This window comes from Crinia signifera, chromosome 1 (assembly GCF_055691185.1).
Source record: "Crinia signifera chromosome 1, ASM5569118v1, whole genome shotgun sequence".
NCBI lineage: Eukaryota > Metazoa > Chordata > Amphibia > Anura > Myobatrachidae > Crinia > Crinia signifera.
In genome coordinates this window covers 95442739-95459357 of record NC_139217.1, presented here as the reverse complement: position 1 = coordinate 95459357, position 16619 = coordinate 95442739, and the positions used below count along the sequence as shown (strand labels likewise).

Below are 16619 nucleotides of genomic sequence, written 5' to 3'. Positions count from 1 at the left end.
TGCCTGTGAAAACACGGTTTACATAAATAGACTGAAAACAGATAAAAATATGCCCTGTCACTAAATATATGGAGTCATTTACTGAAAGAGTGCTAATGTGCAACACTCCATAGCTTTGGCTGGTATAATTCAAGAACATCATGGGACATATTTTTGGGTTACTGCATATCCTACTTGTTATCATAGACTCTGAGGGGGAAGGAGGGTAGAGCTCGTACAAAATAATTGGGCCTGCCTGGGTTCCTGGGCTGCAAATGAGGTACAGCCATACCACTAGATGTTATAACTGCCACCTTTGATCAGTAATACAGCACGAAGGCCCTAGTATTCCCTGCGGGGTGTGGTCATACCCTGATTCCATACTTGCCGACCTTTGGCTTCTCCCTCTGGCAGGAGGCGGTCAGGTCATCACTGTGGGGGGCGTGGTGCGGCAGAGGTAGGCAGGCATTAGGGGTGTGAGGTTGCAATCATGTCAACGTAGCCCTGCCCCAGCTATGCAATGCCAATATTACCAGCATGGTAAAGCAGGGGGTGGAGCTATAATGATGTGATTCAAAATTAATTGCTTCATTGGGAAGTGGGCGGCTGGGACTATTCAACGATCTCTAAGGGTTTTGTCTCTGTGATGGGCAGCCACAGTTGCAAACAAAGTGGTGCTGAAGGCCATCAGCACCTTCTGAGCCTGATGGCCTGATTCAGACCTGTTTGCTATGCTGTCGATCATAGCACAAGTCCACCATTACCATGACGATCTTTTGCTTGTGTTGACCTTTTACTTGCATTGACTTTTGTACCTGTTGCTTGTATGACTTTGTGTGTGTGTGTGTGTGTGTATATATATATATATATATATACACACTGTATACATATTATTCACTGCCTTGTAATGCAAATTGTCATTATTAAATAATATGTGGAATGTTGTGGAAGTTAATGTGGTATTTACATCACGTCAATAGTATAGTGAGCGCCCCCGCTTTCTCCATTACCACCGCCTATATCATGCCAGCATTGTACTATTTAGCGATGCAACAACCAGGGGGTCTGATTGACAGGACAGCAGGAATTGCTATTTATATACCTGATATTACCTGGAAATGACAGGAAGCAGCGCAGCTTCCCGGCCGATAAGAGCTTCAGTATTAGTAGAGCACAGCTCATCATATATCATACTTAATGAGCACTTGTACAGCTTCTCTCTGTATATATTATTTAAAGCAACTTGTATGTGATCAGGGCTACAGACTGTTCCCTTTGAGTAAAAGGTTAATCTGTACATGCCACATTATTACACAATAACGACGTGGAAGTTTCTTCCATTCATCTATGTTGGTGACAGGGTTTACCCATGAGTTGTAATTATATAAGCACGGCTTATGTGAGCTTTAACTTTTTGTGTCTGTTATTGCAATAAATTACTTCTAGGCACTATCCTTATTACGGTGTGGGTTAAAGGCTTACTTGCAGAACAGATCAATTGTAAGGTGCTGTAACACATGGGGCCAATTGAACTAATTGCGCGCAGAACCGGGGTATGAATTATAGGCCAGGTTAAAGTTCTTGTATCACTTCGGGGCCTCCTGAAACACCTCTTTGGTGCATCCAATAATGTGTTCTTTTTCCGTCAGTGCCTAGCTAACCTATAAAGTGGAGTAAGAAGCTATCTGAGACATGTAGCTTTATTTTAAAGATGATGTAAAATTCACTTGCCAAGTTTTCACGACAATGGTAAAACCAGAATTGTTTTAGATGGTATCCATTTCACCCATGTACTGAAACATTTCTTGTTCTTTATATCATATAGAAATTTGTGCTGTTGACTGTGGCTCCCATGGTGTCTGCATGGGTGGATCGTGCCGGTGTGAGGAAGGCTGGACAGGGCCTTCCTGCAGCCAAAGAGCCTGCCACCCTCGCTGCTTGGAACATGGCACCTGCAAAGATGGGAAGTGTGAATGTAACCAGGGCTGGAATGGAGAGCACTGCACCATTGGTGAGTTGCGTAACTGCTTGGACCACCCCAGTGGTTCCATCTGTCAGAAGGTGGTAGTCATTATTATGTTTCTGTAATAATCGGAGTAATATGCCCTTTAACTTCCCCCCTCTTAATTCTTGTTTTCCTCTGCAATGTTTTGAAAGTAGGATGATTGACCACGTGCATGCAGAATGTTCTAACTGTCAAGTCATCAGAAATAAATCCAAGTCTTAGTCATTCTGTTATCATAATGTAACTGCATGAGAGATGTCATGTAGGTTTTACAGGAGGCATTTCATTTTCAGATTTTTTAGAAAATAGATTCAGGATTTTACTTAGTTTACACAATAAACACACATTTCCCTAATAAGATATAAAAGGTCTAAACCCTAGACTGATGCTAATCTTAAATGCTAAGGCTGTGCACACACGGTGCAATTTGGGCTATCAATTATGGCGATATAATCTAAATGGATAGCAAGTATTCAAATCGCACCGCATATGATCCCAATTTGATCCCGAAGCACGGCTCGTAACATCGGAATTGAAAGTAGAAACAGACTGTGCAGCACAGACTGTTTCTACAATGTCGGAACAAGGGTATAGCATTACCCCTGATTCCCCTCTCCCCGTGCCATCTGTGCCATTCCTGCACAGTGCTGGGTCCCAGCGGCCGCCGATATTGAATCAATATCGGCAACCGCTGCATCATATGTACAGTACTTACCTTAAGTGAATGTTGAGAGTCTGTGGGGGGGGGGGGGAGTTAGGGTTAAAGGGTCATATATATGCCACTCTGGGGAGCACAATGGTACAGTAGGCTAGAATAACAATGAACAAAAACTAATATTCACAGACTGTCTCTTACATACTTTGCCTAAAAACATTGCAGACATTGTATAAATTGGGCACTGTACATAGATTTGAACACTACACATATTGTGACACACATCTGGATGGCTGCTGGTATGGTATTATTAATGCGTTTCTAATGCATCCATACGTTAAGTGAAGACCATCTTCTTACATTGCCTTTTGTTTCCCTGAGTATTTCGAGATCTAGAACATTCGTACTTTAGTGAGGAACAACGGACAAACTTCTACTCTAAGGGTTCATGCTGCCCAATGGATTTTCATCCCTAGATATTCTATGCACAACTTATACAACACACTTGGGTATATATTTACTAAAGGTTGATTTGAATCTATTTTGAATGATTTCATGTCAGTTACAACCAGTCTTAATATGTTAAGGCTACCATGTTATAACACACATTTACTTGCAGGTAATTTTGTTATATATTGGTAAATGTGTGTTTTAGACATGGATGTCCAACATTAATTAAGATCTGTGGGTTTTATGTAACTGCGCTGTTATGGTTGCTTTAGCAGCTTCAATGCAAATGTGCAAGTATTTCGGGAGGGGGGGGGGGGGATTTGAAGTGCTTTGTGGTAAGTATATTGGGGATTTAAATCCCCAATATACTTACCACAAAGCGCTTCAAATTCCCCCCTCTCAAAATTAATTAAGATCTATTTGTTTCATTTAAAATTGATTAGAATCAACCTTTAGTAAATAATATACCACTTAAGGCCCCCATACACTAGGGCGACTTGTCCTTAGGACAAGTCGCCCCCGACTTCCCCCTGAGCTTCCCCGGCTGCTCCCCGGGGGAGCTTGATTAGATTGGCACTTGATGTGCCATTTTTTACATGTGATAAATCGTCTCGATTTATCACATGTAAAAACCCCGGGGAGCAGGGGGGGGGGGGCTAAGAGGTGGGAGCTGGTGGGAGCAGGGGGCCTGGGGACGCTGCGGGGGACAGCGTCTGTGCGGCGAGAAGGTAGAGGGAGCAGGGGGGGCTGGAGACGCTGCGGGGGACACGTCTGTGTCCCCCGCTGCTGGGGACGCTGCGGGGGACAGCGTCTGTGCGGCGAGAAGGTAGAGGGAGCAGGGGGGGCTGGAGACGCTGCGGGGGACACAGGCTGCATAGAGCCGGGCAGGGGGAGCCGGCCGGGAGCTGTCAGTAATGAATAAAAAAAAAAAAGCCCATACAATGAATGGGCGGCCTGTGATTGGCTGAGCGCTCTCTCAGCCAGTCAGCAATTGGCTGAGAGAGCGCTCAGCAGCCAATCACAGGCTGCCCATTCATTGTATGGGCTTTTTTTTTTTATTCATTACTGACAGCTCCCGGCCGGCTCCCCCTGCCCGGCTCTATGCAGCCTGTGTCCCCCGCAGCGTCTCCAGCCCCCCCTGCTCCCTCTACCTTCTCGCCGCACAGACGCTGTCCCCAGCAGCGGGGGACACAGACGTGTCCCCCGCAGCGTCCCCAGCCCCCCCTGCTCCCTCCACCGCCGCGCCGCCCCACTAGGTCCCAAGTCGGGTGGTCGGACGTGCAGCAGGTCCGACCACCCGACGCAGATCCGATGCGCACGGGACCGCGCATCGGATCTGAGGGGACATCAAAACTAGCCGATTTTGGTCCGATTTCGGCCAGATCCGACTGATCTGGCTGAAATCTGACCAAAATCGGCTAGTGTATGGGGGCCTCTACTGTAGGAAGTAAATTGTTCTGATGGACTTTTTAAACTTTTTTAAGATAGGTGGTGTGCCTTGTTATCGCAGGTCATCTCCCCCATTTGCATCACATAAATAGATCCCACCCATGAATAAATTGTTCAGCGATCTGGTAGCAGTCATTTTATTTTTATCTGTCTAGTTTTCTGTTTTTCTTTTGACCAATGTATTATTTATATAATCTGGCATAGTTACTTTTATCTGTTTCCATGGGATACAACACAGCTGGTCTGTGATCTCTGTATTCGATATAGAGAGCTTCTGTTTATGTTTTGTAGAACAGGGCAATGGAATTGAATAGCTGTCCCTGATCATAGAAAAGCATGGCTATAAATAAATTATTTATTTATTTACAGTTTCTTATATAGCGCAGCATATTCCGTTGCGCTTTACAATTGGAAACAACAGTGATTAAACAAACTAGGTAGATACAAACCAACATGGAGGTAGGAGGGCCCTGCTCGCAAGCTTACAATCTATAAATAAAGAACAGTAAGAAAAACTGATGCAGTTAGAAAAAGTTGTCGCAAGTGACATACAAGGCAATGACATAACTTGTAGATAGAGAACACCTGGGGCATTGTTTTCTCCAAACAATTGGAGAAAGTGTTATAATGATCAAAACCTTTTAACCCTTTCAGTGCAAATATAATTTGTCAAAAATAGGTGTGAAAATTGGCAAGCAAAATTTTTATTCATCATAATCACCTTATACTATATAGGAAATATAATCTTTTTTACCCAACATTTTTTTTATTTGAATTTATATAACAAATGTGAGTGACGCTGGCATTTTTTAGCTGATATCTTGCACATCTCTCACAGAAATGTTGGCACTCAAAGGGTTAATTTCGCACAAATCGTTAAAACAGCCTATAGTCAGCAGGTACAAGAAACTGTACATGTAGAGTAATCATGAATTTCCTCAGGGTCCATGGTCTCCAAAGGCCTACTGTATGTATCAATTTTACGCAAATTGTAATATTTATGATTTGTGTCTCTTTGTTACTGCTATTCTATAACGACAGTAGAAATCCACTGGCAGAATAAAGAACCAGATCCGTTGTGAATCTGATAGCCATGATTTACGTTAGAATATAATCTAGTCACTGTGTACAATAGATTATTATTTTAAATCAATGTCAACGCCTCTGGTTTGGCACATTGAAACCTTCTTGATGACCAGTATACTGCAACACATTAGATAGGTATCATTAGCTCTTGTCACACGGTTGAATGTGACTTTTGTACACACTTTGTTCCCCTGACATGAGTGACTGCAACCTGTTGACACACGTCTCTGCTGCCAGTGCCTTAGGTTACACTGGGGCTTGCCTAAAGCATTGCCTTCTAGTGTCTATGTGTTATGCATAAGTAGATGCTGAATAATATGGCTGACCTGTACAAATATGGAAATAGCATATATTATCTCTAGGAGGCAAAGAGTCAACCTCACTATCTATTAGTGTATGCTTGGTGGAGAAATAAAAGCCCTTTATTCTATAGGGAGTCGGTTGATGGGTTAAAGCCAAAGAACTAGGAAATGTGTTTTTTCTATAACTTTCTGCATAGACAGATTGGTACTTGTTTCCTAGCACGGCCACAATCGCGGGCATCGTGTGCCTTAACTTTAAGGCACACGATGCCCGCGATTACCCCATAGGCTTCAATGTTAAAATATTTTTTATTTATTTTATTTATTTGCATTTAACATAGGTAAAAATGGGAAATGGCCCAATATGGGCCATTTCTCATTGGGTATGGCCCCGTCATATGTGTGTAAAAAATAATGGCCCCCCATTGTGACCGCCACCCCCACGATTGACGCGAACCCGAAGCGTGGCGAGCGCGTCCTCCGACCTTTTCATTTCCCTACTATCCACGTGGGCGTGGAGTTGAGAATATATAGTGTGGCGAGCGTAGCGAGCCACCGAGCCCGAAGTGTGGCGAGCGCAGCGAGCCCCTCGAGGGGACGCGGATACCTGTCAAGCCCACGAGGGGCGTCCCTTGCAGGCTTCACAGGTATCCGCGTCCCCTCGCGGGGCTCGCTGCGCTCGCCACGCTTCGGGCTCGGTGGCTCGCTACGCTCGCCACACTATATATTCTCAACTCCACGCCGCCGTGGATAGTAGGGAAATGAAAAGGTCGGAGGACGCGCACCGCCGCCCCTCGCGGGCTCGCTGCACTCGCCACGCTTCGGGTTCGCGTCAATCGTGGGGGTGGCGGCCACAATGGGGGGCCATTATTTTATTATTATTTTACACCCATGCTGGGGCCATAGCCAATGAGAAATGGCCCATATTGGGCCATTTACCTTTTTTTTATATGTTAAATGTACTCAGTTTCAATGTTAAAATAATTTAACATTGAAGCCTATGGAGACGCGATGGACCCGATTTCTCCATAGGCTTCAATGTTAAATTATTTTAACATTGAAGCCTATGGAGAAATCGGGTACATCGCGTCGGTCGCGTCGTGTGCGTTTTGGTATGCGACCGACGCAATTTTTTCCGACACGACCACCACGATAGAAATCGTGGTGGCCGTGCTAGGAAACAAGTACCGACAGATTTATTAGGTAATGTGAGACACACCAGCTGTTGTGACCGTCTATTGACTGCCAGAGCATGCTGGGATTTGTAGTTCCACCAGTGGTGGAACTTGTGGGTTGAGAGCCCAGGTGCAAAAATATAGTTTAGGCCCCCCTCATCAACCCCACCAAGTCACAATATGCAACACGGCAGTGGGTGACAGGGGAAGGCAGAGGGTGACAGGGAGAGGGAGGGGAAGGCAGATTGTGACAGGCAGAAACAGTGGTTGGGAAGACGGTCACCTGTGCAGCAGTCGGCCCCTTAGTCCTCACTCCACCTGCAGCACCAATGGTGGTTTCGCCTCTGAGTCCCACTAGAGGTGACATCACCAATAATCACATTACAGGATACCAGTCTGTGCTATCAGTGGTAACAGTATGACATGCACCAACTGATTCCAAATGAAACGATATTCACCAAAACCCCACCACATTTATCTGGTTTACATAACCCTTACAAGGTTGTTAGAATGTTTTTCATGTGGACTTTCAGACATAAACTTCAGCCCATTTGTATTCTTCACCTGACTTTTTAAATCCATGTACAACTGACAATCCCCCTTCCCTCCCCCGAAACTTGTAAGTGCCAATTACACAGCTCATTGTATAAGGAAATTTACATAAGCTATGAAATCTTTTAATGTATGCAAGGGTTCTCCTGTGCTGGTACATGTACTTTATTTCTAATCTATGTTATTGGTAATTTCTGTGTGGGTCATACATTTCAATATAAAATAAATAAATATCGGCATATAAATAAGCAATGTCCTATTGTTTTTTTCTGCATTTTAAAGATATACCTGAATATCGGCTATTTCAAACTGGTTCTGGTTCCATAATGGCAAATAATGCAGCGGTGAGGTGTGACTTGTAATTTAGTAATCAAGCCGTGAGGGACGAGATTGTGTCAGCTCAGTAGCAGCGGCTCCGCATTTTCCATATTTTGTTATGCATTAGGGATCCTCGGGAATGTTACCTTGACATAGTGTTTGCAGGGACTTCTGCCTACTGCCATATGGTGGGGGTATTATGGAGCCAGCATGGGAAGTCTGAGGGAAGCTTCTGTTCTATCGTGGACTTTCTGAAAGGGAAAGTTTTGTGTTAATTAGTTGAAAAGTATATATTCTAACAAATTCTCATATGCATACAATAGACTATACAGCACATACAGGAGGTATATATACTGATACATAGCTGTTTATCTAGCTATCAAGGAATGAATTACATTGCAGGAAGTAACTACAAATGCATTGACAAAGAAGGCTAGCAGAAACCCAGTGATAAAGCACATATATTATACAGTACATAACACCGCCTCATAGCAAACTGGGGCCCGGATTCAGGTTGGATTGCTTATGCGATCCAACCTGTAATTTTCCCGTAGTGACATAAGCAGCTTCTTGGCCATGCAATGCCGCTTTCGACTGCAAGTCTGAGTAAGGTCAGACTTAAAGGGCATACACACATTGAGATGCGTGCCAACCTTTGGTGTTAAGCAATCTAGGCTAGACAATTTCCCTTGAACTTCCCAGTGTCTAGCTTGTGTTTTGCGGTGTGTGCTAAGCGATCTGTGCTAACTAGAGTTTTGTATGCACTTGCTAGGCGATCTAACTAGATTTGGCCTGCATGCACTAAAGATCTGAGTCGGCAATGATGACACGCAGGACCACGCATCGCCATTGCTAAGGGGCGAACACACGGAGTGTGTTGCTGTGCTTAATTTCTAGGCGCTTAGAAAAAAGCTAAAAATCACCCCGTGTGTATGCCCCTTTACTCATTCTTACAGTCGCAGATAACATCGCAATCTATGTCTATCTAGAACTGCAGTCGCATTGCATAATCGCTCATGCAGGCAGGGGGTGGTATGCCTCTCCTCCTGCATCTTGCATTGCTTATGATTGCATATGCTAATTTACTGCGAGCAGCTTAGCATATACGATCCAACCTGAGTCACGCCCTGGGATTTGATTGGCACACAGATTGTATTCATTTGTGCTGGGAATCACAGCCATGTATTTATTCAGATTTATTTTTAGGAGTGAGGGATAGTAATGAGAGCTGGACCAGTAACTATGCTAGACAGTGCAATAAGACATAGCGACCAATAAGGTATTTATTGTCAATCTGGGCTAGACAAATGACCAATATTTGAGGTTGATGTGGAGTGCATTGCAGGTTTGTTTATCTGGCTGTGCAATAATTTATATCAGTTTCCAAACCAACATCCTTATGTCAAACTATTTTTCCCCCATATTCAGTGCATTGTACAGTAGGGAGTACACTGTAAGTCCTGCATTAATGCAGGCGGACAATAATGCCCCAAAGGTCATCCTCCTGTTTTTGTTTTGCTGTGTGTATTGTGTATTTAGTGAAGCTGTCCTGGTTCTGCCGTCTTGTGTTATGAATTGTACAGCACACAAATGTAAAGGCCTTTGTGTCACATTTTATAGTCCAATACTTCATTGAATTCCTCTTGGGTTGTTTATTGAGCTACATTGATTTCCACGTACATTTTGTGAATTGAAATGGAAATTTGGCCTAAGGATAAATTGTAATTTTCTACTGTACAAAGGCCAGCTACTTGTTATTTATTGTAAATCCTCAGTACATTGGGGAAGCATATAATTAATGATCACAGAGACACAGTTCAGGTATCAGTAAGGCATGCACCTCGCAATACCACACTGTCATTACAACATTACCCCTTGGTCTAGTTTCTAATTGCCACACAAGCAATACAACAATTAACAACAACTGTATACCCATACCCAGTTTTATTACCCCCCACCCCCTGTTCCAACATCTAGACTGGTGTGAATGAGCAGTCATCTCCTGGGTAAACTCAGGAATACAGAAAATTAATTTTTCTTTAACAATACGTTTGTCTGTGTTTTTTTTTTTAAAGAGTTGGAAAATAAATATATCATTAGGTCATATTTATTTATGTTAAACTTCATCAGTCCTGTTAGGGTAGTTTCAGGGTTATTTTACAAGCTCCGGCTCCTGCCGGGCGGGGAAACCCTGCACAGCCAGGAAGCCGTGCCACACACAGCAGTTTACAATGGTAGGGATGGCCACAGCCCGGCAGCCGTCCCTTCCATTGGGGGGTCCGGCTGCAAACGGGTGGCCGGGCCGTGGCCGTCCCGTGTGAATGGACACATTTGTGTCCATTATTAACTATGGTGTGCGGCACAGCTTATCGCCGTGCAGGGTTTCGCCGCCTGGCGGGAGCCGGAGCATGTGAAATAGCCCTTAATGAAAATGAATATCTAAAAATATAAAACATAAACTCAATCCATTAGGAATGTGGACTACCATAGTATTTGAGTCCCGCAATAATTCCCTGCAGCAATTAAACAATAAGTTACGTTATATTTAGAACCTACACTGACCTATATATTTTTGCATATGTTCTCAATAAACTGATGCTTCCCACTTTCAAGAACATTCTTTTGACGTGAAGGAAAATAGCTTAAACAATTATTTAGGTATTGGTAGAATAGTCAAAGGATGTTGATATTTTTAAGTAGAACTCAACGCACCATATATGGCATCTAAAAATATGATTTCAACCTTTTATGTACAGTAACCTGATTTTTTTGCTTGTTTATCAAGTCGTTACTTGGAAGGAGGTGATCCCAAAATACAGTAACTGAAATGTCAGAGGTACATTATTAAGATTCCTATGCAAAAAAACAAAAACTATTGGTTTACACAGCAGAGTAGGTGACTGACACACACACACACGCACATCTGTACTGAGATAAAAACATATAATAGCTCGATATTCGCACCTACGGTTTGGTGATCTGAAATAGAGGTGGCTTGTGCCAATATCCACAGCCAAAAGCTAAAGCAAAAAATAATTGTGGGTGCAAAAAATGTTCCTACGTTCCTGGCAATACCTACTATACCTTTTCTTGCTATCACAGACTCAGTAAATACTGTAGAACGTAGAAGATTTACATTGTCTATAATAGACAGTCATTTGGTCAACTTGACATATGGTGGAAGTGCTTCATTAGAAACTGGCAAAAGGTCAATAGTTAAAATGTAAACTTTTGGCAAGGTCAACAGGGTCAAAAGGTCGACATGATAATGGCCAACACACTTGGATTTTGGTTGTCATTTTGTATGTTTAACCATCAGTGGAAACGTGTACCATCACAGTCATGCTTTGCTTACCATGTTTCAGGAAAGGTTACTATTCCCAACCATAGTCCATAGTCCGGTTTCCTCCCACAATCCAAAAATATACTGGTAGGTTTATTGGCTCCCAAAAAATTAACCCTAGAATGTCTGTGTCATTAACGACAGCATTGATGTGGGATCATGGCAGAACGGGCCTGACTTCAGAAGCTGTCGGGCCCCTTCTGCCGATAACGGCTGTGGATTGTCGTGATCCCGGCCGCAGATCGACAATCCACGGCCGTTTTCACGGCCACGCCCCCTTTGCGCCCATCGGCAGGCAGGACATTGAATCCGTCTGTCGTTTTGCAGTCGATCTGACCGCAAACGGGCCAGGATCACGGCTGTCGCAGGGATCGACAGGCGTGATCCCAGATTGCATACCCCCCAGTCTAAATTAGCCCTGGTGTCAAAAGTAACCTTTTATTTAGATACTGTTACAGGCATTGATGCGTATAGTAAAGTAGTTTCTGTATTATATTTACAATGTGTTTCTTACTGTGTCCAACAGTGATTGTGTATAATCCAGACATATGCATACATACAGGACCGCTATACCAGTTTCTTCTCCATTAGCCAGTCCTAGTCATAGCTGCCTACCCTACTGCATTCTGCAGGAGACTCCCTGAAATAGCAGCAATCTCCCTCTCTCCCTCATTAGTCTAGAAATCTCCCTCATGTCACCTAGCCCACATTACACTGTTACATCATAGTAACCTCCCCTCCTGCATTCTGTGGTAGACTCCCTGAAATAGCAGCAATCTCCCTCTCTCCCTCATTAGTCTACCAATCTCCCTCATTTCACCTAGCCCACATTACACTGTTACATTTCGGGGAAAAAAAGGAATGAGAGATAGATACATTTAAGTTGAATCATCATCAGCATTTCCCAGCACTTTAGCAAGTATAGTAGCTCTTACTAACTGCCTTGGGGTTCATCTACATTTGTATATATAAGTCATTTTACAAGATTCCACCCACGCTTCTAGGTGCCACGTTCACAATCTCTTTTCACAATCTCTCCATATATGGAACTAGACACGCCTTCTGGGTGGAGAATGACACGCCCCCTCAATGGGGCGCTGTGCAAAATTCTGCTACCAATTATAATCTCCCTGAAACTATTTTTCAAAAGTAGGCAAGTATGGTCCTAGTTGTATGAAATTAGCCAAAAATTCTGCTAGTTTGTTTCTCCTAAATCACTCTTCCATGACATACATTTTCTCTGTCTGTTAAAAACAAATCTACAATGCAAATGTGCAGATTTGCATTAGATGAGCGCGGCCTTGTTTGGCTTGTCAACACTTAGTGTATATATATTTTTTTTGTTTTAGAACTAAAATATATATTTTTTTAAACATTGAAATAGTTGTATACGGCCATCTGCTTTGCCACTTGCCTGCAGCTCCATCACTTAACACATAAGACAGGCTACAGCTGTTTAATTGCTACAGTGTTGAACAATTATCTATCTGCCCAAAATTTATATTTATATGTGTGTGCATAGAAACCATGTGGTTAAACATAAGTGATCTAATTGTGATCTAATATCATTAAGCATTCATTAATTAATCCCCTGTGGAGTAATGAACAATAAAAAAAATTAAAAAAAAATTCTTAGTTGGTTTAAATAAATGCGAGATAGCAGCTCGATGATTCTAATTAGCATTTTATTTGCAGGTTCCAATCCCTTCTGTTGAACATTTTATCAGCGCCTTGGCTTTTCCTATATTCTTTCCCAGCGTTCTCTGAGAGGCCAGTCTGTTCTGACGTTACTCATTCTAGCATGTGAAGTTGTGACTTGCTTCTAACAAAGTGACAAAGGAGTACTGATGTACATGACAGGGGAACTGATGTCCTAACAGTTACTGAAATAGAGCTTTTCATATTTGTCAGTGTAGATGTATCCGCTGTACACAAGTGCGGATAATAAATGTAGAAAACTGTTAGTAATATTTGTGTACCTGAGGTGCCGTACACTGATATTTCTGGGGACCCCTTACCCCCTGCTTACATATTATGCCCCCTGTAGTGCTCACTCTCCGCACTCGCTGGGCTCCGCTGCTGCTGGTGGACATTGTGAAGGGAGTAGAGCAGAGCACAGGCTTCTCCCAACTCTCCAAAGGCCGTTTCTGATTTGGTGCCAGCTGGTGATCCAACTGAAGCCCGCAGCCCAGCTGCCAAACACATGAGCTACGATTGGCTGTCGGCCGGTGTCACAATTGAAAAGGCTTCCGGGTGCCAGAGTTATGGGAGGAGTCTGCACTTCTCCACAAAGAAGTGCCAGGTTGGCAGTCAGTGTAGTTTGATTCAGTGCAGTGTGGGTAGTCGGCAGGGGCATTTGTGGGTATGACCCTGCTAGTGAGGCTACTGTGGCAGAGCAGATGGCAGAGAGGCCGGATCGCAGCTACAGGTGGCCAGGGGTGCCAAGCTGAAAGCTGAGCAGCTGAGGGGTACAGAACAGATGGCCGAGGGGCCGGGGGTACAGAACAGATGACTGGGCGGCCTGGATATCCTCATCTACTGAACTGTGAATGCTGTGAATGCCGTCCGACTACTATCTATCTAGCTATATATATATAGAAGAAATTAGAGGCCAGCATAACACAATGAAATAGCAAAAAAGTGAAATAAATTTAATGTCTTAGAAAAACATTTAGGTGGACACACCAGCATAACAAAAAATAGTCCATATACATATTACCAGATCCAACAAAAGACATGGCAGGTGTAGCATGGTGGTCCACCTAGAGGGTCACTGACCCTCTATCTATTAGATAGGATATATGTATATATATCCTATCTAATAAAAGGCTAGTGCTCACCACTATGATGAGAAATCACTAGATGGCGCCCAACAGATAAATTCAAGTGTTTGCACGTAGCCATATTGAAGAAATGACATTGAGAATTTATTGGTCAATAGATATTCTGATATATAATAAGTAAAAGATAGAGGGCCAAATGTAATAGGGTGAGAGTTTCAGAAAGTGAGAGATTTGGGGAGAGTTTTCCCATTCTTTTTAAAGCAGCAATCAACTACATGGCAAAATCAACCTGGTTTTGCAGCGTAGTTGATTGCTGCTTTAAAAAGAATGGGAAAACTCTCCCCAAATCTCTCACTTTCTGAAACTCTCACCCTATTACATTTGACCCAGAGAGTCTTGTGAAATACTATGGCTTTGATGCCTACATGTAACTTGGATATGCCCTGTGGTTGTGTAATGATTGCCTGACTGAGCATTTTAAGTATTAAGAGGGGTTAATAAGATCCCCTGTGAAATCAGGGAAGCAAATTATTTATATAATGACCTGACTACTGTTATGAGGTTGTACAACAGAGACGCAATCACGGACACTGTGAAAAGATATCTGGGGGCGGGAGAGATTTCATTTAATGTGGCCTAAGTTATAAAGTTAATTTCTTCAGTATCCACAGAGACTTTCTTATCTCTTGTCATCAAGCTTTGCTGTCAGTGCGCATCTCCCCTGCACACAACACAGGGAAGAAGCACTCATTAAAAAATAAATAAGTGGAGATGCATCGAAGCATGGTAATATGCCACTGGTTATTGCACTGCTTTCATAATGAAGGGCTTGCTACACCACTCAAGCCATCTTTACCAGTCTCTGGCGGATTCCTAAGGGTGAATATGGAATGAGGTCTGTAGTGATCTGTGTCCTTGTTCCGAAATGGCATTACCTCTTCCCGTATCACTATGTTGTTTGTCAGGACAATGACTTGGCACATTTAGAGTTCTAGAGCAAGATTAATACATGCATGTTACAGGGCCTGACAATCCAAAGAGAGCATTTCAGGTTACGGAGAACGTTTCTGGTAGGGAAGCTTCTTTTGTACACATTAGACGGCATCCATAATGATGTGGACGATGGCAATGGTCTCTAATCGACAGATCGTTTGCATTGTGTGTCACAAAGCCAATGTGCATTCCCGCTGGTTGTTTGCCGCATCTACTGATCTTTGGAACATCCAGGAAGATCTGTATACTATTGTTAACCCTGCGAGTGCCAAGTGAATTTGTTAAAATTGGTGTGGAAATTGCCAGGCAAACATTTTTATTCATCATAATGACCTGTAATGTTTACCTTATATAGGAAATCTAATCTTTTTTTTACACAACATTTTTTTATTTGAATTTATATAACAAATGTGAGTGACTCTGGTATTTTTAGCAAATATTTTGCACTCAAAGGGTTAACCACAGCATACAGCATGTGTGCGCTGACAATGTTTTTGTGTGGGAAGATATTTTTGAAATGTGAATATGGGCGCTAGATAGTGGGTGTGATCAAAAGATACAATATAGAAGCTGGTACTTCCCTGTATTTCTCAAATTCTCCAGATGAGTGTTTTTCAACGGCGTATATTCTTATTTAAAGATATGAAATGACAAGAAAAAAACAACAAGGCAATGCCCCTCGTGTAATCCTGTTTGAACTAATTTGAAAGAAATTCTAAACAATCGGATCATATGATATAATGTGGTCCAATATTATTCAGTCGGGGGGCCACCCCTTCTGAACACACTTACACCAATCAGAAAGTGTGTTAGCCAAAATAAAGATCTTTCAAATCCAGGTCACACTGTGTAATGAAATGACATCTGACGGGGGTTTTAACCCCTAAACCATATACTCACGTATAGATGGTTTTGACTGCGCATGAAGCGGTTTCTTTCAATGGCACAGATCCGGAATGGAATGATGAAAAAAATTTCTGGATCCTTTAGTATAAAAGCAGGTATCCTTTATTGGTACAATACAACAATAAACTCTTAAAGTGGGGTGTTCGAAAGGTTCGAAACGTGTCGGTGGATTTCCCTTGCACCCTTTTTTTTACCTTGTAGTGGGGACATTACTGCTGGAGGAGCGGAAAGGACCCTGGACAGAACGTGGACTAGGAGAAGGGGCCCCGGTAACCTTGTTCACATCTTTACCATCACTGTCCAGCCCTGACCGGCCACTCACAGTACAGTAACCCCACTTTAAGAGTTTATTGTTGTATTGTACCAATAAAGGATACCTGCTTTTATACTAAAGGATCCAGAAATTTTTTTCATCATTCCATTCCGGATCTGTGCCATTGAAAGAAACCGCTTCATGCGCAGTCAAAACCATCTATACGTGAGTATATGGTTTAGGGGTTATAAGTTATAAAGCACAGGAATTGTTAGACATTGCTCCAAATGTTTTTTTTTTTTTTTCTTGGAGTAAAGCTGGGAACACTGGGGCAGATGTATTAAGCCTGAAAAAGAGATAAACTGGAGAT

General features: G+C 42.8%; 1 protein-coding gene across 18 annotated transcripts in view; it reads left to right on the top strand.

The window, feature by feature from the left end:
- Positions 1–16619, top strand: part of TENM3 (teneurin transmembrane protein 3) — a 2716013-nt gene that overhangs the window by 2566416 nt on the left and 132978 nt on the right. For all 18 annotated transcript variants that reach the window (XM_083170719.1, XM_083170736.1, XM_083170731.1 and 15 more), the window contains one exon: positions 1805–1990. In XM_083170719.1, coding sequence (XP_083026845.1) covers positions 1805–1990 — 186 coding nt within the window. The remainder of the gene's footprint in view (positions 1–1804; positions 1991–16619) is intronic.